We start from the raw sequence: 26,054 nt of genomic DNA, 5'->3' as shown, positions 1-26,054 counted from the left end.
GCACCCACCCATAGCACGCGCTCCAGGAGGTACAGTGGAGCTAAAAAGTATTTAGGCAGCCACCAATTGTGCAAGTTCTCACATTTAAAAAGATGAGAGAGAGGCCTGTAATTGTCATCATAGGTACACTTCAACTATGACAGACAAAATGAGGGGGAAAAACCCAGAAAATCACATTGTAGGATTTTTTATTAATTTATTTGCAAATTATGGTGGAAAATAAGTATATCTCACTGGTCACCCCCAAACCCAATTCTTCCTTTGGCTGCCTCTCCTTCCAGTTCTCTGCTGCCAATGACTGGAACGAACTGCAAAAATCACTAAAGCTGAAGACCCTTACCTCCCTCACTATCTTTAGGCACCATCTGTCAGAGCAGCTCACAGATCACTGCACCTGTACATAGCTCATCTGTAAATAGCCCATCCAATCTACCTCATCTCCATACTATTTATTTATTTATCTTGCTCCTTTACACCCCAGTATCTCTACTTGCACATTCATCTTCTGCACATTCCACCATTCCAGTGTTTAATTGCTATATTGTAATTACTTCGTCACCATGGCCTATTTATTGCCTTACCTCTCTTATCCTACCTCATTTGCACATGCTGTACATAGACTTTTCTACTGTATTATTGATTGTATGTTTTTTTATTCCATGTGTAACTCTGTTGTTATATGTGTCGAACTGCTTTGCTTTATCTTGGCCAGGTCACAGATGCAAATGAGAACTTGTTCTCAACTAGCCTACCTGGTTAAATAAAGGTGAAATAAAAATAAATAAATATCAGTTTGCAAACAATGTAGAAAAAAAATTGAGTTAATAAAGACCATACAAACATGCTCTTTTTTGCTTTCTTGAGTAAGGCAGCTCCAAAATGAAGGTGTTTCAGTCTACAGTAGCTCAGTGCTTTCTGCGGTGGTGGGGTAGCCATCGGAAAATACGGAGTGTAGGGGTTGGTAATGTGCTCTAGTTGCACCATGATTGGCTCAGTGTTCTGTCACTCATGGGGACACTATGTCACTGCCAAATCTAAGGGTAGAGCTCAAATTCAAGCCACTTGGGTGCTACCATAGAGTTACATTAGAAGTGTTCATTCAAGAAGGCTCAAGGTCATTGGCCACAGATAAAATTATGTCAAATCACATTATATTTACTGTAGCTTTGATTGGACTGATCATGTCAACATCATACTTTCAAAATCTTTGCAAGCAATCTCACAGTCATCATCATCATGAATCAAGTCAACAATCTACTGGCAAATACTTTTCCATCCTTGTCATATGAAGATAAATTATAGATAAAACATCGGTGATCATTGGCCATTGGACATAAGCATTACACAACAAGTTAGAAACCGCAAATTCAACAATGAGTGGTTTGGAAGGAATCAGCAGCTAACTGCTAGCATTGCAAAGCAATCACTAGCCTACTATTCAGTGGAATGGGTGTGTGGTCCAAGTCTGGGTTTAAGGGTCTCTTTTCCAAGCTTAAAAGGATAAATGTTCAACATTGGCCATGCTGTCAATACAGCATGACGTCTGTCACATTCAAAAGAACGGGAATCTCGGAACTGGGAAATCTCAGACTTCAGAGATTGTTTTTCCAGAGTTCATAATCTCAGACTGGGAATATACGTTTTAAACTGTCATCCAACTCAGAATTGCAAGTCGGGAACATGGGCCTCTTTCTAGAACTCCGTCCTGAAGATCACTTACATCATGATTCAACCTTGTTTTTTCCCGCAGTTGCCTTGAAAGCACCATAAATCCAAAGAATGATAGTTTGATGACAAAATTTCCCCATGAAGGACCACCGCACCACCTTGTTCAATTGTTACAATACATCTTAACAATATGTGTTAACATATACAATAACAGTCAAAGTTTGGAAACACCTTATGCCAGGTCCCCCCCCCCCTCTCTATTTTCTAAATGTTAGAATAATAGTAAAGACATCAAAACTATGAAATAACGCATATTATTATTATTATTATTTTTTTTTTTACCTTTATTTAATATGGAAGTAACCAAAAAAGTGTTTAGCAAATCAAAATATATTTGACATTTTTCAAAGTAACCACCCTTTGCCTTGAGAGTTTTGCATACGCTTAGCATTCTCTCAACCAGCTTCATGAGGTAGTCACCTGGAATGCATTTCCATTAACAGGTGTCCCTTGTTAAAAGTTAATTTGTGAAATTTCTTTCCTTCTTTTAATGCGTTTGAGCCAATCATTTGTATTGTGACAAGGTATGGTTGGTATACAGAAGATAGTCCTGTTTGGTAAAAGACCAAGTACATATTATGGCAAGAACAGCTCAAATAAGCAAAGTGAAATGACAGTCAATCTGGAACATTTCAAGAACTTGTGTCATCGCAAAAACCATCAAGCGCTATGATTAAACTGTCTCTCAAGAGGACTGCCACAGGAAAGGAAGACCCAGAGTTACCTCTGCTGCAGAGGATAAGTTCATTAGAGTTAACTGCACCTCAGAATGCAGCCCAAATAAATGCTTCATAGAGTTCAAGTAACAGACACATCTCAACATCAACTATTCAGAGGAGACTGCGTGAATTAGGCCTTCATGGTCAAATTGCTGCAAATACATAACTACTAAAGGACACCAATAAGAAGAAGAGTCTTGTTTGGGCCAAGAAACACGAGCAATGGACATTAGACCGGTGGAAATCTGTCCTTTGGTCGGATGAGTCCACATTTTTGGTTCCAACCGTTATGTCTTTATGAGAAGCAGAGTAGGTGAATAGATGATATCCGCATGTGTTATTCCCACCGTGAAGCATGGAGGAGGTGTGATGGTGTGGGGGTACTTTGCTGGTGACTTGGTCAGTGAGTTATTTAGAATTCAAAGCACACTTAACCAGCATGGCTAGCAAAGCATTCTGCAGTGATACGCCATCCCATCTGATTTGCACTTAGTGGGACTATCATGTTTTTCAACAGGACAATGACCTAAAACACACCTCCAGGCTGTGTAAGGTCTATTTGACCAAGAAGGAGAGTGATGGAGTGCTGCATTAGATGACCTGGCCTTCACAATCCAATTGAGATGGTTTGGGATGAGTTGGACCACAGAGTGAAGGAAAAGTAACCAACAAGTGCTCAGCATATGTGGGAACTCCTTCAAGACGTTTGGAAAAGCATTCCTCATGAAGCTGGTTGAGAGAATGCCAAGAGTGTGCAAAGCTGTCATCAAGGTTAAGGGTGGCTTTGGAAATTATCTGCAGTGCTCAACTCTGACTTCATATTCTCCTATCGATATGTGTATTTTGATTACCTTTTCATCAAGATTGACTAGTCTGTACTGATATGATTTTCATGTTATGACCTGTTATAGCACTTTTATTTATACAGTGTCATCTTGGTCATGAGGGTTATCGGTCACAATGCAAAGACAACGTTTTGAAATCAAGATTTTCATTTTTATTGAAAAGTTGGCCAGGATTCTGTACAGCAGAGAGGGTGTGCGATACACAGGTTTAGAAAGTGGGGGGTGGATATTGAAACTTCTTTTCCCATGGTGCATCATACCCTGAGCCGAGAATCATGTGTAAAACAGCAAGATATTTCTCGTTCCCTCTTTGGTGCTGCAATGGACTGCAGGGGAAAGGAATGGGGGACGAAAAAGGAAGGGGGGGGTGTAGGAGGGAGGGGGGGGGGGTGAAGGAAGGAAGAGCTAAGGTCGGATCACAGGAGAGAAAGAGAAGAGTAGAGAGAGAGTGATGGAGGGGTTGTCTGATTTTCAGGTGTTCTGTAGCCAGGTGGTCCTTCAATTGAGGTTTCAAGGAGTGGGGGATTTTTAATGTCACCACTCTCCCTTGCTGTTTCAGATGGTAAGCTTCAGCCAGGGGTTCGGCAAGGCCTCAGACATCTCTCCCCCTCTCTCTCTTCCTCCGCCCCTCTCCCTCTCTTCCGCTCTTTCTCTTTCTCTCCTTCCCTGAGCCTCACTTGCTGGCCATGGTGTAGCATCCCTGCTGGTGCCACTGCATGTCGCGGATACGCCTCACGGACTGGAACTGGGGGTGACGGGCGCCGTACTCGTTGAAGTGTTTGAACTCGCCCTTCTCCAGAAGGTACTGGGAGCCACGGTATCCGGGGAACTGGTAGCCCACCCAGCTGAGGGGAAAAAGGAGAAGACCAAATTATGTCACTAGGCAAGTCACTACGTATGTCACTAAAATATCAGCCGTTCTCCTACAATCTTTACATTCTAGATCTATGTGTTCTTAGTTGTGAGTTTAACTCTGTCAATTCCTTTTTCCATCTCTATAGCAACACTTACGTTCCACAGCTGACCATTATGCTGCCGACCCTGTCGGTGAAGCCGTAGGAGAACAGAGACGGAACGTCATCGTCCATGATCTCCATCTTACGGCCCTTGAATTCCCCAACCTCGTACAGGCAGATCTTGTGCTTCTCGGGGTCCTGAAAGAGAGGGGAAAGGAGAGAGGTGTGTGAGAATGAGGGAGATGTTCAGAAGGAGAGAAATGTACAGGAGAGAGACAAAAATGGAGAGAGAGTAAAGAAAGACAGAGTGAGAGATCAGGGGGTAGGTAGCAAGTCACAAAGAGAGAGGATGTTATAAGTGAGAAAAATTAGAGAACAGATGACAGAGAGAGATGGTGAAAGATGAGAGGAGTGTCCCCACCATGCGGACGGGCCTGAAGGACAACAGGTAGTCATTCTTCTGGCAGTTGCTCCAAGAGTCCCAACGGGGGAACTCTCCCTTCTCCAGAATGTAGTGTTCGCCACAGAAGTTCATCTGCTCGAAGCCCACAAAGCTATACAGGATAGAAAGGCAGCATTACTTTATTATACAGCTGTGTTGACATATCTAATTCTGATTTATTTTTATTTTTACTGTAAATGATACTGCTACATCTACCATTATCCTACAAATCTACAGGGATAGCAGGATATGAATAGACACTAATATATAGTTTAAAAAATTGGAGAGGTTGACTTACGGTCCACACTCAACGCGGAGGGAGCGGACGCGGTCCATGCCCATCTCACACACGTTCATGCACTCGTTGCTGATCTCGACCATGCGACCCTGGAAGTTCTCCTGGTCGAACACAAACATCTGAGGGGCAAACAGAGAAAGAGAAACAGACATAAGTACATCATCAACACAGATAGTGTCTGGCTGTATCAGTGAGCCGATGATATTCCATTAGATTGGAGCCAGGAGACGTCCTGTTAGTTGAGGACTACTTGCCTTGTAGGACATCATGCCCATCTCAGACTTCTTGCTCTGAGCAGCCTTCCCGTCGGTCTGGGAAGCAGCCTTGGACTTATCACTGGACATGATGACTGGAAGGGAGAGAGAGGGATGAGAATGAAACAGTCTCAAAACAGTCAAGAAAACACATCCAAGGTGTTGGGAATACATATAATGTATGGAAATACAATACGGGATGAAGATGGAGTGAATGGATGCTATCAGGGGAAGAGTGGTATTTGGGCTTGGGGCTGCAGTCTACATGTGTAATATAGTGATGTACAATATGAATGTTACATGTATTATTATAGCGACTTCTAATTACTGATTTCAAAGTCAGACTGCTGCTGAACAGCTGCTACTCCTCTTTCTCCCCCTCCTCCCTTTACCTGTGTATGCAGGTGCCAGCATGTGTGTCATGCGTGTCTGCCGCTCTTACCTGTGTGTGTGTGATCTGCCTCACTCAGAGAGTGTTTGTGACTCAGAGTGCGCCCCGCCCTTTTATATGCTGGCGCCCAGAGGAGGAGGATTAGAGACAGAGAAACAAACCTGCTGAGGTCAGAACCACGAGACAATAGAACCACCGCATCATCAGAGAGGGACAGCCAGAGAGGGGGGGGGGCAGCCACGGGGACCAACCATGTTCATTGAGAAGGATTGGAGGGGGGTTGATAGTGGAATACTGTACATGATGATAGGGTCTAACCACAAACAGATACAGTATCTGAGTGATAACACTGTACCAGTATCTGTGATAAGCAACTAATGACGTTTTTCACACTCTGGTATAACCTGTGACAAAGACCTGTACGTATACTGTGTTCATGATCATAATAATATTGATCCTATGTCATTTTGAGGAGCACATTTCCCACGCTCAATGTGCATAAGGTAGACAACTAAAGAATAACAGCAACAATACATAAAAAAAGTAGAACAAACTATCACAATACATAAAACCATTACCTACTAATGTCAAAATATATAAGGGGTCAAACATTCAAATCTAGCTTGAATAGGTGGAAGGATAGTTACTGAATAGGCTCACTATTTACATGAGAGGACATGTGACGTGCGCTAATCACCTGCTCACAATCAGTACCAACTTCTATTACAAACAGAACATTTCAGGTCTTGTCTTCTCTCTGAGTCTCATCTCATCTCCATCGGTTTTGAAACAGTTGAATGGGAGCTCAAGCCTGAAGCAAGTAATTAACACATACTTTTTAATAGATGCATTATTGGACCTCACATTATCAAACCTCAGGGTTTTGATTAAGAGAGTGTTAAGTCTATAAGGTGTCAGTACGATTTCGTTGAGGTGTGAGGAGTGTGGTGCAATTTTCTTTGGGGGGGGGGGGACTTTAGTGTGCTTAAGGGGGCAGGGTACCATGTATATGACTCAAGGATGGATGGGATGGCATGATTTAGGTGTGTTTGTGTGTGCTACCCATGGCATCTCTGTGTTGTCCTATGTGTTTAGTGACTAAGGAGATACTATTACATGTAGATGTCAAACACATGTTTCTATCCTGTCCATATTCTATTATAAACATATTTGTATTTGTATACTGACTTTTTCTCTCTACCCAAACGGTGCACGTGCCCCTTTAATCTCCACATTCTCCACCTCTATCCCGGCCTTTGTGACTGCCGCACACCGGACTGCTGACCAGCACGAACTGACCGGGACGTTATTGTTTCTCTCCCATTCAGGGCAAACCCCGAACGCTGCGCACAGAGAGGACTGGCGTTCCATAGTATATGCTGAGCTGGCGTATCGCGCAGTTTCGATGGAATGACCGGAAAGAACAGGAGCGCGCTGTTGGCCAGTGTTTTAGGTGGGAAAAGGTTATTGTGCGCGTACCAAAGGCCTGCGCCATGGACGCGCTCCAGAAGGGGGGGCGCTTCTCGTCACTCCGTATAAAACTGAAGCGCCAGGATCTCTTGAAGCTCAACGCGAGATAGCGTTAGGCGCGTGCCACTACCGAGCTCATCACGAATAAGTGCCAAACTAGGTAAGGTGCCAACTCCGTAACGCATTTAATGCAAATTATAGGGACAGTCAGTCAGATAGGCCATTGCAGGCTTATTCAAGACGCGTTTACACATTCATTTAAAACTCACCAAAAAGCACTAACCCTGAAACAACACGTTAACCTGCAGTGCACATTGCATAGATTGGCTACATAATGTATAGACTCGTTTAACTGATCCGTGTCTCCATATTGCCTATTCTGGTGTAGCCTACAAACTTGGATGGACAATAAACGATGTGATTTTTTACCGTTAGTTCACAATAATTTCGATTTGTTGCGTATTATTTGTTTAATACGATTGGCTAAAACAGGGAGCGAGCTTGTTAGATACAATATCGTGTAGCTTTATCATAGATTAATTGATCGGCATTAGTATGAATTCAACTCATTAGAGACTGTGCAGTGACATTTTTTTTCTCCAAATAGTGCATAGCGGATAGGAGAAGTGTTAAACGGGAAACATTTTAGAGAGGTTGTTTTCCAAGGCATGTTCACTTGAATACCAGTGTGAAGCCTTGATTATAGAATAACATAGAATGTAATAAAACATAATAGAATGTTACTCTGTCTGTGTGGATTGTTGGCGTTGAGGTGACTTATAGAGTGTAGGAGAGTTGAGGAGATTGTGTAACGGAACGTTTGACTCCTGCCTTTTAGGTGTAAAGATGTACAGAACCACTAGATCCCCAATGATGCAATCCCTTGTCAACTCGGGAATGGGCGTGGCTCCTTTCTTCAAGGTAACACACCTTAGAGGAGCCACATACCTTTGCATGAGTGGGATGGGCTCTGTCACCTTAAATGTCCCTCTTCTCATCTTCCATTTATTCACCCTCTACCCACCCATCTCTCTCTGTAGGTGACTGTGTTCGAGCAGGAGCACTTCCAGGGCAAGTGCCAGGAGTTCACCTCTGAGTGCTGCAACATCCACGAGTGTGGTCTAGACATCATCCGCTCCATCAGAGTGGAGAGTGGAGCGTGAGTTTCACACTGTGTGTTTACGCCATCTGTTTAGTGGGAATGTGTATTTATGGACAGAGGAATCCAGGTGTGTAATCTGTCTATCTGTGCGGATGAGCAAGTTATTTTGTTTATAGTGGCTGGTTCAATGTGGGTGTATAAGATGACAGTTCAACGTGTAAAATATCCCCCCCAACCCCCTGTAGCTGGGTGGGCTTTGAGCACCATGACTTCCAGGGCCAGCAGTTCATCCTGGAGAGAGGAGAGTACCCCCACTGGGACGCCTACAGCGGTTCCCTGTCCTACCACGTGGAGCGCCTCATGTCCCTGCGTCCCATCTACTGTGCTGTGAGTACCACAGTGTGTGAGATAGAGAAAGAGGAGATGTGAAAGAGAATCAATGCAGTTTTTTTATGTCTGCCAAACGGATACATTCTATTAAGGCCTTCCTTGAGAAACTCCCAAATTCTTGGAATATGGTCATATTTGTGTGTGTGTATAAGTAACCTTCATCTATTTTTCTCAGTCCCACATGAGCAGTCGTATGATGATCTTTGAGAGAGAGAACTTCATGGGCCGCAGTGTTGAGCTGTGTGACGACTACCCCTCCCTGCAGGCTATGGGCTGGTCCATGCCCGAGGTCGGCTCCATGCACGTGCAGTGTGGCGCGTAAGTTAACCTCTATTATTCACTACACACACACGCTACGTGTTAGCAAACAGCTGTGGTTTAATACTTTGCACACACGATCGATATACTAAACCTCAGTGTTAAATTAATATCCCCTATCGCTATCCCCCAGCTTTGTGTGCTACCAGTACCCCGGCTACAGGGGCCAGCAGTACATCATGGAGTGTGAGAGACACAGTGGAGACTACCAGCACTGGAAGAACTGGGGCTCCCACTCCCAGACCCCCCAGATCCAGTCTATCCGCCGTATCCAGCATTAAGAGGGGCTAGAGGCTGAGAGGCCCAAGAACCGCAATCCCCAGCCCAGATGCTGCTCTACCCCTTACCCCCCCAATGGAAGACCAGCTGCCCCTAACTACTGACTCACCACATAACACTGACACACACAGCCGCTCCGAGGTACGATGAGACTATATTGCACCGGTAAAGCACAAGAACACACACACACTGACATGACTGACATAAACCAGTTTATTTTTTATCAGGGTAGAGCACCCACACACAGACACACACCTGCCCTGTACTAACTGAACCCCTGTCCAGGTCACCTGGGCTGAGCAGGGAGCCACACATCCTGCTCGAACCAGAGGTCAACGCATCAACAGGCACCAGTTTCAAGATGGCCACCACCGTAGTGCAGCCTTAATGTGATGTGTGTAGGAGGTTGAACAAAAGGTTAACTAATAAACTCATGTTCACTTCAGTCGCTCAGGCCTGTCCTATCATTATGCGGTGTGTGTGTGTAGGATAATCTATAATAAATACCATATGGGATTCAACATAGCAGCGTCTCAAGATGTGCTATTTGGGTCCAATGTAATAAGCCGCTTGTACACTGCATGTCAAACCCTCTGATAAACATACAGTGACTTGCGAAAGTATTCGGCCCCCTTGAACTTTGCGACCTTTTGCCACATTTCAGGCTTCAAACATAAAGATGTAAAACTGGATTTTATTGTGAAGAATCAACAACAAGTGGGACACAATCATGAAGTGGAACGACATTTATTAGATATTTCAAACTTTTTTAACAAATCAAAAACTGAAAAATTGGGCGTGCAAAATTATTCACATATTGATTGTTTTAACAGCTTTCTTATTCGAAGAATGTTGAATGGTCTTAATGTACTGCTCGAATTCCTTATAGAAAACATGGAATAGTGTTTTTTTTATTAGTGAATTTACATTTATGAATTTGAAATTTTGCCATTAGCACAATTAGATTTGAGGTACAATAGTTTTTCTTTATCTTTATTATGGTTAAGGAAATCCGAGTGTAACGGATGTGAAACGGCTAGCTTAGTTAGCGGTGCTCGCTAAATAGCGTTTCAATCGGTTACGTCACTTGCTCTGGGACCTTGAAGTAGTAGTTCCCCTTGCTCTGCAAGGGCCGCGGCTTTTGTGGAGCGATGGGTAACGATGCTTCGTGGGTGACTGTTGTCGATGTGTGCAGAAGGTCCCTGGTTTGCGCACGGGTATGGGCGAGGGGACGGTTTAAAATTATACTGTTACATTGGTGCCGTGACCCGGATTACTGGTTGCTGCGGGAAAAAAGGAGGAAGGTCAAAAGGGGGGTGAGTGTAACGGATGTGAAACGGCTAGCTTAGTTAGCGGTGCGCGCTAGATAGCGTTTCAATCGGTTACGTCACTTGCTCTGAGACCTTGATGTAGTAGTTCCCCTTGCTGTGCAAGGGCTGCGGCTTTTGTGGAGCGATGGGTAACGATGCTTCGTGGGTGACTGTTGTCGATGTGTGCAGAAGGTCCCTGCGCGCCCGGGTATGGGCGAGGGGACGGTTTAAAATTATACTGTTACACGAGCAGCACATTCTCCCATAAAAAAACAAAAGTCATCAAGAATATTAACAATTGTAAAACTGTGAATATCTTTCCATAATTGTTTTACATGTAGACAATGCCAAAATAAATGTGAAACTGTTTCTGGATGCTCAACACAAAAAGTACAATCAATGTTAATGTATTTTTTGAGTTTCTTCAGGTAATGATTCGCAGGGTTCTACTTATGGATCATTCTGAAAGAGACCTCTTCGACCTCTTCGACAACCAGACTTTTTCCCAACAGATATTAGTGACCAATGTATTCCAGTAACTTGTGACATAAGGTATGGATACAATATCCCTTTGAAATAAAGCACGTATAGATCTGCTCTTCTGAGGGAGAAAGGAGAAACATAATTTCCCCATTGGATTAAGCGAGGGTAGGTCAAGAAGGTGAGGTCTGGCCACACCTCTAAATAACATGAGAGTTCCAGATGGAATAGCATCGAAGACTATGGCGAACTCTCTATGTGTTACAGGAATATTGTAACGACATAAAAAAATAATACTCATAATTGAGTAACAATCCTGCATTAAAAGGTTGACTCAGGACACCAGTTCTTTAAAAAAAAATACTTGTTTCTATACAAAATGTCCTTATTATTCCAAATGAAATACCTATGCAGGGGGGGGGGGGAAATAATGTATAAATATTAACGACCACGCTAAGAATACTTGTCTATGAAAAGCAGATAATGTTGCAGGAATCTTGTCAATGTTATAGTTACAAAGTAACATAAAATTGAGGCCACCAAAACGGGAGAAGATATGAGGGATGAAATTCCAATTTGAAGTTGGAATCGTTAAAACATGTTTAGCCCAATTTATCTTAAAACTATTATTCAAAGTAGGAAAATCAAAACAAATGGAGACCACCATATTCATGTGAGTTCATAACGACAGATTTCCTAATATAATGTGTATGATATAGGGACTGGGCTGCATAAATACATCTGGAGATACCTTCAGTTTTAGAAAGCAACACTCGATCTTTCAAGGATAAATCCCTCTGCATCCAATGTTTCAACTTCTTTTTTTTCTTCTTTCAATAATAGGTATAAAATATAATGAGCATCTCTCCTGTTGATCCTTGGATATATGGTAATCCCAAGGTATGTTACTTTTTCCTTGACTGGAATATTGCATATAGAGGGTATCACACAGTCTTTAACAGCAAATAATTCACACTTATTAAGGTTTAGGCAAAGACCAGATGCTTTGGAAAATATATTTATCACATGGAGTATGTGGTACTGTTGAGTATGCTGCAGCTCAGCGGAGCCACGTCAGTCAGGGTTAACAGCGCGGGCGCACATCATGACAAGTGACGTGAGATTCAACAAGGAACAGCAGCACTAGCTAGCTAGCTTTATAATTCTATAAATCCTACCAATCATTACAGCAAGGAAGAGACATCCATTACGTCCAACAGTTTAAGAAAGAGGATCCATCAATGTGCTTTCTATCTTGAGTACGTAGCTCGCAGACTAACATATTTAACACGCTAGTTTGCTGTCTAGACACGATTCTACTGTCAGAATGCCAGGTAAATGGGCGAACATTTTGCAAAAACTAGGAAATAGAAAGGGGTATAATGTAATGTATTAGCATCGTGGGAGATGACAGAAAAGGTTGTAGCTATTGCAGATGAAAAATGCGAGCCCACCACGCCGATCTTATTTCTCATTCACAAACGGAGAAACAAGAGAAATGCTGCTCCATTTTCTAATGCAAGAACATTGTTTGATTCGGGAACTACATTTGTATGAGAATAACAGTTAAACAATCATCCTTACAGATCGCTGCACATTTTGCATGCCACTCCATCATTGCAACTAGATCACATGGGATGCATTGAAGACATTGCAAAGAAAGGAATCAATTTCCCCAGAACAAAATGCACAGCGCTCATGAATGAAGTTACAGGGCCCGCAGTGCATGAGGAACTAATAAATAAAATTGTGAACGAGTCTTACTCGTTGATTATTGATGAAAGTACAGACGTCACAACCAAGAAGCAACTGCAACTTCTATGGGGATCACCAACATGTACCTCCTTTGGCCCCTCACTGGCAGGAACCATGTTTCTGAGTGTCCCATAAAGTCCAAGAAATGGCTTCAACCTGGTAGTGGGGCTCCTGGTTGGCCGAACCCAGCACTATCTGTCTGTTCCTCTCCTCTCTGTAGAGCAACATATGGGTAATGGCAGCAGCAGCACCAACTTGTGTGGGGATCACTTCATCCTAGATGGATGGCTACTACCAAAATAGCACTACTGTTTTGGTGTACTTATCTCTGCACATTAATTTAAATTTATTATGAAATAAAATCCCAAAAGCAAACTGTTGGGGATTTTAGTTTTTCATTCTCCAGTTTAAAGGAATACAATTATTTTAGAGCAATGTGACTTGTATTAACACTATTTCACAATGATTAACATTGTGTTAACACCATTTCACAAGAATGTTTTCTGGAAAAAAAACATTCCTCTTAACCATTCACTATCAATCATTTCAATAGTTCAGATTAAATAATTTAATGTGATGAACCAATAAAAAGGGAAACATGCAGAAAAGCAATTTGACCATAAGTATTTAGATTGCACATTTATCCAATAGTTGTCTCCATAATGACAAACCCCTCTAGCTGCTGAAAAAAAAGTTGGGCAAGTTCAGGCCTTTTGGGTGGGTTTTGAGTAGTCATTGGATTACAAATTTTAGCTTGACCTGGCAACACTGCTAAATGGGTTGCCACAAATGCATCTGTAGAGAAAATCCATACGGTCTATGAAAATTCTTTATTTGTGTAGTGTGTACTGGACTGTAAACTGTACAGACGAGTACATTTTTTTTGTTAAACCAAAACTTTATTCCCCCTCAATTTGCATTTTTCTCCCAAATTACGATTGTATTAATCTAAAACAATTAACTGTAGATCTAGGCCAGACCTACTGGAATTTAAACCATTAAATACATTCACCGTCACTGACAGACACAGTTATACAGGGCTAATAAATCTAGATTAAGACATTAGAGCATTGTAGACTAATTATAGCCTAGTAATGGTCCAGACTCCAGGTTCTCATAATCTGCACATTATATATACATAGCCCAAGAGGCTGTTGAATAGAACAGACATAGGGACACAATTGAGTCAAAGACAGAAGCCCCTGGGAGTCACATGCAGATCTAATCATGATCTGATAATGAACTTCACCGCAAATTCCACAGGGAGATTCTAAAAACCTTTGATCCACCTTCAAATAGAATCCTATGGCACAGGCAGAATTCATCCGAATTCCACAACTCAAGTTCAAAGGGTTCCATTCCCAGCGTATTCCATAGGGTCAGTGAAAAGGACTGGGTTTGAGGGTGAGGTATCCTTGTGCGGTTTGGGTCTCGGCCAACGTTCCTCGAATTTCTCAAAGAAGAGTGGATCGGTGAATGGCCCAGAGTAGATAATGTGCTGGATCAGGTAGATGATTGCCACGACCATTGCACTGATCAGAAAGAACGGTATGAGCGGCCGCAGGTGAGCCCACACGACCCCCACCTCATATACCAACGATCCCAACCCACCTTGGTTACCAGTGTGAGTGGTGCGGCGAGACGAGTCTGGGAACATGGTGGGTGAACCATCCTGCGTGTTGGAAGACGGGGAAGAGAGGTTATCCATAGTGGAGTAGTAGAATGAAGAGTGATGCAAAAAGCTTTCAATATTTAAGTTATTTTTAGCCTGTGATGTCTCCAGTTAGGCTAATCATCCATGGAAAAAATAAATGCAAAGAACATTCTGTAGTTCGAGTCACTAATCTCTTGCACCACACACTTCCTGTGCTCAGTGGCTGTTGCTCTCTCACACAGACACTAGTTACCCCCAGTGCTTGTCAATAGTCCATGGCTGGTAAGGTTTTGCTCTTTGCTCCAAGTTTGACTTGAAGACTTGAATCTTCATGGGTCTGAAGTCAACATGTTTAAATCCTTACTAACATGCCATCTGGAGCAGGTGGTGTTCCCTCTTTCTCAATCTGCTCTTTAGTTTTCCTTCTCCTGCCCTGCTGTGTGGATTCTGGAGAAACATGACACTGCGCATGATTGAGAGAGCAAATGAAGGAGAGTGGCATCTTTAAATAGCTCTAGTACCAAGTGACAGGAGAGTGTGCAACAGGGGAGCAAGGAGAGAGAATCTGCTGTATTAAGTGCCCTCAAATTTAGGAAGAGACACAGGCTACATGCATACCGTACACACACTAACAACACTTATTCGCCCTCGTACGCTCATACAGGGGCAGACCTAATGATTTGGAGGCCCTAGGGGGAAGAATAATTTTAGGACCCATGTCGGTATATTAAAAAACATAGTAATTAAACATTGATTTTGGCCTTACAGCTAGTCAAAAGGAAGTGTTTAGAAGTGTCCTATACCCGAGATATAAGCGCAGAATATTTTTATTATGCCATGGAATTAGCTGTATACCTTTGACGGGGAAATGCCCTATTCACTTCCATTCATTTTTCGAGACACAGCCCATGTTAAAACAACATCTCTATTTTAAACAGATTAAGGGGCTCGAGCTGAGAAAGGTTCTATGCCCAGCTCACGAGGCCCCCTCCGCCTAATGGTACGTACGTCTGCCAGTGCACTCACACACACTTGAGGCTTCATGATCCATCCTACAGCTGTAGTTAAACTGCATAAGCTGTAAGGAAAAGAGATGTCTGGAATACTGATAAGGGTTTACGAGGGGACATTGAGACACTTTAAAAGCGCTCATGTTCATTGGTCACATCCACTCTGGTATCGTCTCACAGCATGAGACATGAGTCAAAGGCTGAGCACATATTGAACACTCAAATTTCATCAGTGGTCAAAATGTTCCCCAGGGTCACGTTAGCCTGTTAGGTCACATTCAGCAATGTCTAGGACTTACTGGCAAAGGAGTAGACTCAAAATGCAGAGGGGTAGAAACACCTTTCATGCATCTCAAATGTAGTGGATGCATATTAACTGTGAGTGGGGCACAAGACTGAGCAGACCACCCCTAGCTCAAGCCTTCATGGTTATTAAGGCGTGAATGTGTGTGTTTGAGTTAGGGTGTCTGGTTACCCAAACAAACTACAGAGTACTCCTTTAATTAGACGTGTTTATCCCAAGTTCATCTCTAGCTGTTACACATGCACACAAATCTAATCTGGTCTGAGAAAAGATCTTTATTTTATAAAACAGTATTGCCAGTTACATATTCTTAGTGAAAAAGAAACTTTTCAGAGCCAAGGCAGGTATGTTCATCATCATTGTACATGAATAAGCAATAATAACAAGAAATTATGCATGTGGAATTGGTCTCTTGCCATTCAAAGAAAGTGGTAAAAACTGAATAAAAACTATAACAGGTTGCATATGCTTCACCCATCACTCAACAACCATTCCCAAATCAGAAAACAAAATATTAAAAACACAGGCACAAAATTAAGTCAAAGCACAAAGAACAGATCTTCTATACCAAAATGTGCTTTTAGTGTTTTCCCCTTAGCCTGATCCCGCTGTGTCTACACCCGAGTCACCTCTGAGGAAACCAATACTCTGAATACGTAACAAATGTCATTTATAGAGAAGACCAACCCCATTCTCCTTTTCAACCATTGTCATTGGTCCATATCAGCGGCACATTGCTCTGTCCGGTGTAACAGTAAGTACTGACTGTGCGATTAGCGTTATAGGTGGTTCAGAGAACTGTCTTTTATTAAAACAGACACTAATAATGTCTAACATGCAGAATAAAGAATCATGTGAGTTCTATGCAATACATTTCTAACAACCCATCCGATTGAATAAGCCCCAGGTCTGTAGTGGGGTTCTGTATAGTAGTGTGGGGAATGAATTCCGAGTGTTGTAGTTTAGTGTTGGAACATTATCTAGTGTATGGGCAATGTAGGACTAAGAGCTGTGGTGCTTTTTAACAGTGTGTGAACTGTAGTATTCCAGCTACCTGCACAGCAGAAGCTAAATCCACACAGCCATAGTTAACATTTCAGGAGGGTAAGACGGCAGTCTAACGGTCATATCTTTACATTAGGGGAAACAGACACGGGAAGAAAAAAATATAAGGTCATTACTCAACAAAAGATGCAGTTGGTAAATCTGTAAAAGCCACAATTGAAAAGAACAGACAAATAAAATAAATATTTGCCACAGGAGTAGAAAAACACATGAAAGCACAAAATGAAATCTTTTAAAATAAACGGTCATATGGGGTTTGTTCGTTAACGAAGCTCTCACACACATCCATCTCACACAGATCTCCTGTATGGCACTCACACACAAACACAGACCTTAAACTCTCCCAACTAACCCAAAACCGACCAGACGAAGATAACTAGAAGAGATTAAAATAACTCCTATAGAAACATTCTGAATCTATGAGGCCGAGCCCCATTGGTTCACCAGTCACTTCCCACGCACCAATCCCAATCTGGGCACTATTTAAATTAAAATCAACCTTGAAGGCAAACACCTCCCTTACCAATCAAACATGTCCTCTTTTTATATACATACCCTACAGATATTTAAAAATAAATTCATCTCAGGATGCAGGTGATGGCAGCAATCTGATTCACGACAACACACATGGATGAGTATGAGGACGATAAATCTAACGAACGACAGGGAACGCTCACTGAGCCAAATGTTGGATGTAAGTAACCATAGAAACAGAAATAAACAATGATTGTCAAACAAAGATTGCCTTGAAAAAGGGAATATCAATAAAAAATTTAGATATATTTCTGATGCTACTATGATCCGTGTGTATGTGTGTGTGGTGTCAGTTTGAGTGTTAGATTTCTGATTGCAACACAACTGCTTTCTTTGGATCCCAGCCCTCATCTTCATAACCACAGACTTGTGATGGAAGGAGCGAAAGAGGGGGATGAGAGCAAGTCTGTGGGTCTCTCCTCAGTAGCAGTGGTAGGGCATGGGCAGCTCACTCTGGGTGATGCACACTATCAGTTTTTCTGGAGGGAGAAGAGAATGATAGGCAATACATTTGATGAGTGCATGTGTTTATACTTCAAAGAGTAAAATGCAAACAGTACACTGAAGTGTACTCTGTGGTGCAAGTATGTGAGTATACACAATATGCCAAAATGCAAGTGCCTACGGTATATTGTTTAGGTATATGATACAGCGTAATACACAAGTCCACATAGCATACCAGTGTGAAAGCCTCTTGGGTATTCAATGTTTCCCCTGTATTTATCATTGCGCTAAATAGTATACACTGAGTGTACAAAACGTTAAGAACACCTTCCTAATATGGAATTCCACCTCCCCCTTTTGCCCTCAGAAAAGCATCAATTCGTCAGGGCATGGACTCAACAAGGTGTCAAAAGCGTTCCACAGGGATAGTTGCCCTTGTTGACTCCAATGCTTCCCACAGTTTTCAAGTTGGCTGGCTATCCTTTGGGTGGTGGACCATTCTTGATACACAGGCAACAGTTGAGCGTGAAAAACCCAGCAGTGTTGCAGTTCTTGACACTCAAACCAGTGTGCCTGGAACCTACTGCCATACCCTGTTCAAAGGCACTTTAATATTTTGTCTTGCCCATTCACCAATACACAATCCATGTCTCAAGGCTTAAAATCCTTCTTTAACCAGTCTCCTCCACTTAAATTACACTGGTCAAAGTGGATTTAACAGGTGACATCAATAAGGGACATCATAACTCACCTGGTCAGGCTCATGAAAGAGAAGGTGTTCCTAAGGTCTTGTACATCGAGATATATACACACATATATACATACACACAAAACAAAAATAAACACAACATGCAACAATTTCAAAGAATCTGAGTTCGTTCATCAGTCAATTTAAATAAATTCATTATGACCTAACCTATGGATTTCTCATGACTAAGCAGGGGTGCATCCAGCCAATCAGAATGAGTTTCTCCCCACAGGAGAGCTTTATTACAGACAGAAATACTCAGTTTCATCAGCTGCGGTTGTGAGGTTATGGTAGAGAAATGAACATTAAATTCTCTGGAAACAGTTCTGGTGGACATCCTTGCAGTCAGGATGCGAATTGTACGCTCCCTCAACTGGAGACATGTGGCATTGTGTGTGACAACACCACACATTTTAGAGAGGCCTTATTGTCCCCAGCACAAGGTACACCTGTGTAATGATCATGCGGTTTAATCAGCTTCTTGATATGCCACACCTGTCAGGTGGATGGATTATCTTGGCAAAGGAGAAATGGTCAATGATAGGGAAGTAAACATGATTTCTCTCAAATTTGGTGCACACATCTGTGAATATGGAACATTTTGGGGATCTTGTATTTCAGCTTATGAAACCAACACTTTAAATCTTATGTTATATTTTTGTTCAACGTGTGTGTAATATCTAGTGTCAAGTAAAGGTATCTGAACCCTTTGGAATTACCTGGATTTCTGCATAAATTGGTCATCCAATTTGATCTGTGATCATCTAAGTCACAACAATAGACAGTGTGCTTAAACTAATAACCCAAATGATTGTATTTGTCTTGTCTATTGAATAGATCATTTAAACATTCACAGTGTAGGTTGGAAAAAGTATGTAAACCCCTAGGCTAATTAATGACTTCCCCAAAAGCTCATTTGGAGACGTTGTTTAGAGCTGCCCTATTTAAAAAAAAACTCACAATTGGAGTTTGCTATTCACAAGAAGCATTGGCTGATGTGAATCATGCCGCGATCAAGAGATCTCAGAAGACCTAAGATTAAGAATTGTTGACTTGCATAAAGCTGGAAAGGGTTACAAAAGTATCTCTAAAAGCCTTCATGTTCATCAGTCCAGGGTAAGCCAAATTGTCTGTAAATGGAGAAAGTTCAGCACTGTTGCTACTCTCCATAGTAGTGGCCGTCCTGCAAAGATGACGGCAAGAGCACAGCGCAGAATGCTCAATGAGGTTAAGAAGAATCCTAGAGTGTCAGCTAGAGACATACAGAAATCTCTGGAACATGCTAACATCTCTGTTGACGAGTCTACAATACGTAAAACACTAAACAAGAATGGTGTTCATGGGAGAACACCACAGAAGCCACTGCTGTCCAAAAAAAAAAAAACATTGCTACACGCATGAAGTTCGCAAAAGTACACCTTGATGTTCCACAGCGGTACTGGCAAAATATTCTTTGGACAGATGAAACTATAGAGTTGTTTGAAAAAAATAAATAAGCACAGCACACCAACATAAAAACCTCATGCCACCTGTAAAGTATGGTGGAGGGAGCATCACGGTTAGGAATGCTTTGCTGCCGCAGGGCATGGATAGCTTATCGTTGACGGAAAAATGAATTCCCAAGTTCACCAAGACATTTTGCAGGAAGAAGAAAAAAATACGCCTTCTGGAGTGGCCCAGTCAGTTCTGCCCTCAACCCGATTGAGATGCTGTGGCATTACCTCAAGAGAACAGTTCAGACATACCAAGAATATTGCTGAACTGAAACAGTTTTGTAAAGAGGAATGGTTCAAAATTCCTCCTGACCGTTGTGCAGGTCTGATCTGCAACTACAGAAAACGTTAGGTTGATGTTATTGCTGCCAAAGGAGGGTCAACCAGCTAAATCCAAGGTTCATACTTTTTCCACCCTGCACTGTGAATGTTTACACGGTGTGTTCAATAAAGACATGAAAACATAAAATCGTGTGTGTGTTAAAGCAGACGGTATATTTTTGTGACCTAGATGAAGATCAGATACCTGATTTTCTGAATAAATTGGTCATAAATGTATTTCCAAAGGGCTCAAACTTTCTTGCCACTGTATGCATGTACAGTTGAAGTGGGAAGTTTACATACCCCTGAGCCAAATACATTTCAACTCAGTTTTTCACAATTCCTGACATTTAATCCTAGTAAAATTGCAATTAGGTCAGTTATGATCACAACTTTATTTTAAGAATGTGAAATGTCAGAATAATAGTAGAGAATTATCTATTTCAGCTTTAATGTCTTTCATCACATTCCCAGTGGGTCAGAAGTTTACATACAATCAAATAGTATTTGGTAGTATTGCCTTTAAATAGTTTAACTTCGTTCAAATGTTTCAGGTAGCCTTCCACAAGCTTCCCACAATAAGTTGGGTGAATTTTGGCCCATTCCTTCTGATAGAGCTAGCGTAACAGTCATGTTTGTAGCCCTCCTTGCTCGCACACGCGTTTTCAGTTCTTCCCACATTTTCTATAGGATTGAGGTCAGGGCTTTGTGATGGCCACTCCAATACCTTGACTTTGTTGTCCTTAAACCATTTTGCCACAACTTTGGAAGTATGCTTGGGGTCATTGTCCATTTGGAAGACCCATTTGCAACCAAGCTTGAACTTCCTGACTGATGTCTTGATGTTGCTTCAATATATCCACATAATTTCCCTCATGACACCATCTATTTTGTGAAGTACACCAGTCCCTCCTGTAGCAAAGCACCCCCACAACATGATGCTGCCACCCCCATGCTTCACAGTTGGGATGGTGTTCTTCAGCTTGCAAGCCTCCCCCTTTTTCCCCCAAACATAACGATGGTCATTATGGCGAAACAGTTCTATTTTGTTTTTAATCAAACCAGAGGACATTTCTCCAAAAAGTACAATCTTAGTCCCCATATAGTAGTGTGGCTTTTTTGTGGCTTCTTCCTTGCTGAGCGGCCTTTCAGGTTGTGTTGATATAGGACTTGTTTTACTGTGGATACAGATACTTTTGTACCCGTTACCTCAACCATCTTCACACGGTCATTTGCTGTTGTTCTGGGATTAATTTGCGCGTTCATCTCTGGGAGACAGAACGCATCTCATTCCTGAGCGGTATGACGGCTACGTGGTCCCATGGTGTTAATATTTGCGTATTATTGTTTGTATAGACGAACGTGGTACCTTCAGGCATTTGGAAATTGCTCCCAAGGATGAACCAGACTTGGATGCCCACTATTTTGTTTCTGAGGTCTTGGCTGATTTCTTTTGATTTTCCCATGATGTCAAGCAAAGAGGCACTGAGTTTGAAGGTAGTCCTTGAAATACATCCACAGGTACACCTCAACTTGACTCAAATTATGTCAATTATCTTATCAGAAGCTTTAAAGAAATTAGATAATTTTATGGAATTTTCAAAGCAGTTTCAAGGCACAGTCAACTTAGTGTATGTACACTGACCCACTGGAATTGTGATAGTGAATTATAAGTGAAATAATCTGTCAGTAAACAATTGTTGGAAAAATGACTTGTCATGCACGAAGTGCATGCCCTAACCTACTTGCCAAAACTATAGTTTGTTAACAAGAAATTTGTGAAGTGGTTGAAAAACGAGTTGACTAACCTAAGTGTATGTAAACTTCCGACTTCAACTGTGTGTGTGTGTGTGTGTATGTGAGATATATAATGTATGTGGACATCTGCACGTCGAACATTTCATTCCAAAATCATGGGCATTAATATGGAGTTGGTCCCCCTTGATTCTATAACATCCTGCATCCTTCTGGGTCGGCTTTCCACTAAATGTTGGAACATTGCTGCAGGGAATTGCTTCCATTCTGCCAAAAGATCATTCGGGAAATGGGCACTGATGGGCAATTAGGCCTGGCTCGCAGTTGGCGTTCCAATTCATCCAAAAGGTGCTCGATGGGGTAGAGGTCAGGGATATTTTTTGGGCATTACTGACAGGGCACATGCCCATTGCTTTTGTTATGTTTGAGCATAAGAACACAAATGGCCATGGCAAATGTGCAGAAATGGAAATAGGAAATTAACTTTCACACAGCAATATTCTCTCTCAGCGCCATGGGAAAATGTATACAATTAGAGAATATTTTATTTACTTTTTAAACTAGGGGAAACACTGATGGTATTGTATACAACTAGAGTATTCATACCGCTGAACTTCAGTTTTCATTGCACACTATACTGTCTACAAAACCAAGGTACTGAAATAATACAATATTGACAAAGTGTTACAGCAAAGGTAGGTAATAGGTATCGGAGACAAAGGATGGCGATAGAGTCCATGCAGGACAAGAGGTGAAACGTACCATGCTGATACATGCAGAGGGGGAGAGGGGGGGGGCTAACCATCGTAGGAGTCCAACAGAGGCAGTGAACCCTTTCTGCCTCCATACACCCCACGCTGAGACAGAACGAGAAAGACAGAGAAAGAGCGGGAGATTGTGAAAGTGAGAAAGATACCGTGAGTAGAGACAGTGGTCGTCAACCAAAAGAAAATAGAGACGTTTTTAAAAAGGTGTGAAGGAGAGAGAAGGGATTAAAAGACAAGTGTGTTTAAGTTCAAGAAACAATGTGTACAGGGCAGGGGTGTGTCTTACCTGTAAAGTGTCTGTGGCGTTGAGGGAGTTGTCCAGAGTGTGTCTCCTCTCCCTCTGGTCCAGTGTAGAGTAGGCTTCTAAGATGTAGAGAGGAAGAGCATAAATCACTGCTAAAAATAAAAAAGTATGAGCTGGACTTAACTTTGTCAGGGTTTTTATGGATCCTCACCAGGCCCGAGGTCATTCAGTGGAATCATGTCCCTCTTCTCCCCTGTAGAAAAAAACAAAAGCCATTACATTCAGTTTGCTTCCCTAAAATTCCTACATTTTATGTCTAGCTTTAACTTGCTGTTAAGGTGCAAGTCTGGTGCAAATACAAACTCTATTCCAAGAGTCACCTCTGTCTAGCAGTGGCATGGTAGTGTCCTCGTAGGTCCCATTGGTGCGTGTAGAGGGGCCGTTGGCGGGGGGGTTGAGGTTCACCATGAAGTCGGTCTTCTTCCAGCCGTCCTTCTCCAGGGGGCGCCGCAGATCCTTGTGCCCCCAGACCAGCTGTAACACCTGGCCTGCCCCACGCACCTCCCGCTCAGACCGCTTACTGCAGGACCAAGAGACATACACTCCGTTAGACATGTAATGTATGAACACTGACCTATCAGTCACAAACGGCAACTATATAACATGTTAATGAGCAGCTCAGTTCCACACGCAAACACACTCTCACCCATCCTTGTTGATGAGTACCAGTCTCTCGATGCCTTGGGAGGCCCTAAGGGTCTTGGCGGCCTCCAGGCTGTTGCCCAGCACCTCAGTGAGCGTGCTCAGTACAGACACCACCGTCTCCTCAGACAGAGGTCGTGCCGACTGGCTCTGGCCACCCGGCAGGTCTGCCACCAGGTGGGGCACAGCGTGCTTACCTAGGGGAGGGCAATGCATCCACTCTTTAGTGTATCTGGGGAAAAATTATAAATTCTATCTGCTGATGAAAAACGTATTTCCTCATGAAATTGTCATAACATACGATATCTGATACACCAACTTACCGAGCAGCTCGCGGTTGCGATTGTCGATGGCCAGGTTCCTCAGGGCTCCCGACATGGCTCTGACCACGCGGTCGTTCCCATGAGCCAGCAGCTCTGCCATCATGGGCAGGCCCTTCTCCAGACGCACCGTGGCCCGGATATAGCGACCATACTGAGGGACAGAGAGGGAGGGAGAGGGAGTAATCTGCGACCAACGCCATTGGGGGGTCATGCTATGGATCAGAAAATTATAGGCAAGACAAGGAGATTCAGGGAAAGGTGAGAGGTCAAAGGCTGTCCACTCACAGTCCAGCGTCCGGCACACAGGTTCTGTACAGCCCCGGCTGCGGCCTCCAGCACTGAGGGGTTCTGGCTCTCTCTCAGCAGCGACGTGTACACACGCACCACCTCTGGCTGGAACAGCAGCTCATAGCCTGGTAGGAAGAGGGATTTCAGTAACTGATTCTGTGTCCACTGTGTTTTCGTATGGTGTTTTGACTTACCTTTGGCAGGCATTGTCCTCTTTGGAATATCAACCTGGTCCACACTCCCGTCATCCGCATCCTTCTTACCTGGAGAGAGAGAGGATGATGAGTGGGGATGAGGAGAGGACAAAACAATCTAGAGCTCATTCTGATTGAGGTAGATTTAAAAATACATTTTATGCGCATTTGAATCTGTTCCACCTCAGCCCTTTCTAATAGATGCAGAGTCTCCTCAGAACGACATCATGGTATCATGCACTAGTTGAACAGCATGCACTCCATTTGTCACGTCCCATTTACAGTAAAGGCAATGTTAAGACCAGCCAGCGTTAGGAAAAGCTCTTATTTAGCCACAGTACAATAGAGCACCAAGAAGGCTGCGTTTACGGCAGCACAATTCTGATATTTTTGACCAATCACATCAGATATTTTTCAGCACTGATCTGATTGGTCAAAAGACCAATTAGTGAAAAACAAGATCAGAATCGGGCAACCTGCATAAACGCAGCTGAAGAGAATCTTACCTTTGGAAAACCACTCATCTAAACAGGACAGGAACACAAGAAGAGAATGGGTGGAGGACAGAGGGAGGGAAGGAGAGAGTAAAAAACTGAAATGGTAACCCAGCCACCAACAAGCACAAACCCATCAGCACCACAAGAGCAAAACCCAGCCCATGGCACCCATTCATCACATACAAAGTAGGATTATGTTTCCACTAACCACAGATCTAAGGTCAGTCTAAATCTCACACCCCTTTTAATGAGTGAGGAATGGGGAGAGGGTGATCTGATCCTAGATCTGGAGGTGAGGGAAATGCTCTACTTCTAGCCACAGAGAACTATGGCCTTTAACCCATAAGAGTTTAAGCCCTGCTCATAGAACATGTCATTCCAAAATCATGGACATTAATATGGAGTTGGTCCCCCCTTTACTTTTTTGGGAAGGCTTTCCACTAGATGTTGGCACATTACTGTGGGGTCTTGCTTCCATTCAGTCACAAGATCATTAGTGAGGTCGGCACCGATGTTGGGCGATTAGGCCTGGCTCCCAGTCGGCATTCCAATTCATCTCAAAGGTGTTTGATGGAGTTGAGGTCAGGGCTCTGTGCAGGCCAGTCAAGTTGTTCCACACAGATGGACAAAGCATTTCAGTACGGACCTTGCTTTGTGCACGGGGCATTGTCATGCTGAAACAGGAAAGGGCCTTCCACAAACTGTAGCCACAAAGTTGGAAGCACAGAATCGTCTAGAATATTGTATGCTGTAATGTTACAATTTCCCTTCACGGGAACGAAGGGGCCCAGCCCGAACCATGAAAAATAGTGTATTTAAACCCTTATTTTTGTCATTAAACAGTCTCCATATATACTGACATCAGTGGTACTGGGGGGCCTTCAGACGAGTCTCGAGGCCTGTGGGCATCCTAGAGATAAACGACCAACATTTTCATGAGTCTCACCTTTAAACTGTTGGACGCTTACAGACAG

The 26,054-nt window shown here is 42.8% G+C and overlaps 3 protein-coding genes across 13 annotated transcripts in view; 1 reads left to right on the top strand and 2 right to left on the bottom strand.

The window, feature by feature from the left end:
• Positions 1-3,421: 3,421 nt before the first annotated feature.
• Positions 3,422-5,758, bottom strand: LOC123994088 (beta-crystallin B1-like). The gene is made up of 6 exons (XM_046296587.1): positions 5,685-5,758; positions 5,243-5,337; positions 4,989-5,107; positions 4,670-4,802; positions 4,304-4,446; positions 3,422-4,137 (listed from the first exon to the last, which is right to left on the bottom strand). The coding sequence occupies exons 2-6, from the start codon at positions 5,330-5,332 to the stop codon at positions 3,966-3,968; spliced, it is 657 nt and encodes a 218-aa protein (XP_046152543.1). The 5' UTR covers positions 5,333-5,337; positions 5,685-5,758; the 3' UTR covers positions 3,422-3,965.
• A 1,427-nt stretch (positions 5,759-7,185) lies between these two features.
• LOC123994087 (beta-crystallin A1-2-like) lies at positions 7,186-9,637 on the top strand. The gene is made up of 6 exons (XM_046296586.1): positions 7,186-7,263; positions 7,942-8,024; positions 8,144-8,262; positions 8,451-8,592; positions 8,771-8,913; positions 9,047-9,637. The coding sequence occupies exons 2-6, from the start codon at positions 7,950-7,952 to the stop codon at positions 9,192-9,194; spliced, it is 627 nt and encodes a 208-aa protein (XP_046152542.1). The 5' UTR covers positions 7,186-7,263; positions 7,942-7,949; the 3' UTR covers positions 9,195-9,637.
• Positions 9,638-15,962: 6,325 nt separating this feature from the next.
• The window catches only part of LOC123993433 (catenin delta-1-like), a 37,947-nt gene continuing 27,855 nt past the window's right edge, over positions 15,963-26,054 (bottom strand). For 9 of the 11 annotated variants that reach the window (XM_046295574.1, XM_046295577.1, XM_046295582.1 and 6 more), the window contains 10 exons: positions 25,090-25,107; positions 24,584-24,652; positions 24,387-24,514; positions 24,102-24,252; positions 23,783-23,975; positions 23,457-23,656; positions 23,288-23,329; positions 23,119-23,195; positions 22,828-22,922; positions 15,963-17,783 (listed from right to left, as the gene is read on the bottom strand). In XM_046295574.1, the coding sequence (XP_046151530.1) occupies positions 22,863-22,922; positions 23,119-23,195; positions 23,288-23,329; positions 23,457-23,656; positions 23,783-23,975; positions 24,102-24,252; positions 24,387-24,514; positions 24,584-24,652; positions 25,090-25,107 (938 nt within the window). In that variant the 3' untranslated portion in view covers positions 15,963-17,783; positions 22,828-22,862. The remainder of the gene's footprint in view (positions 17,784-22,827; positions 22,923-23,118; positions 23,196-23,287; positions 23,330-23,456; positions 23,657-23,782; positions 23,976-24,101; positions 24,253-24,386; positions 24,515-24,583; positions 24,653-25,089; positions 25,108-26,054) is intronic. The other 2 variants (XM_046295579.1, XM_046295578.1) reach the window with 2 other exon arrangements.

Source organism: Oncorhynchus gorbuscha, linkage group LG13, assembly GCF_021184085.1.
Source record: "Oncorhynchus gorbuscha isolate QuinsamMale2020 ecotype Even-year linkage group LG13, OgorEven_v1.0, whole genome shotgun sequence".
Classification (NCBI taxonomy): Eukaryota; Metazoa; Chordata; class Actinopteri; order Salmoniformes; family Salmonidae; genus Oncorhynchus; species Oncorhynchus gorbuscha.
Note: the sequence above shows the minus strand (reverse complement) of the source record. Positions and strands in the feature narration are given on the sequence as shown.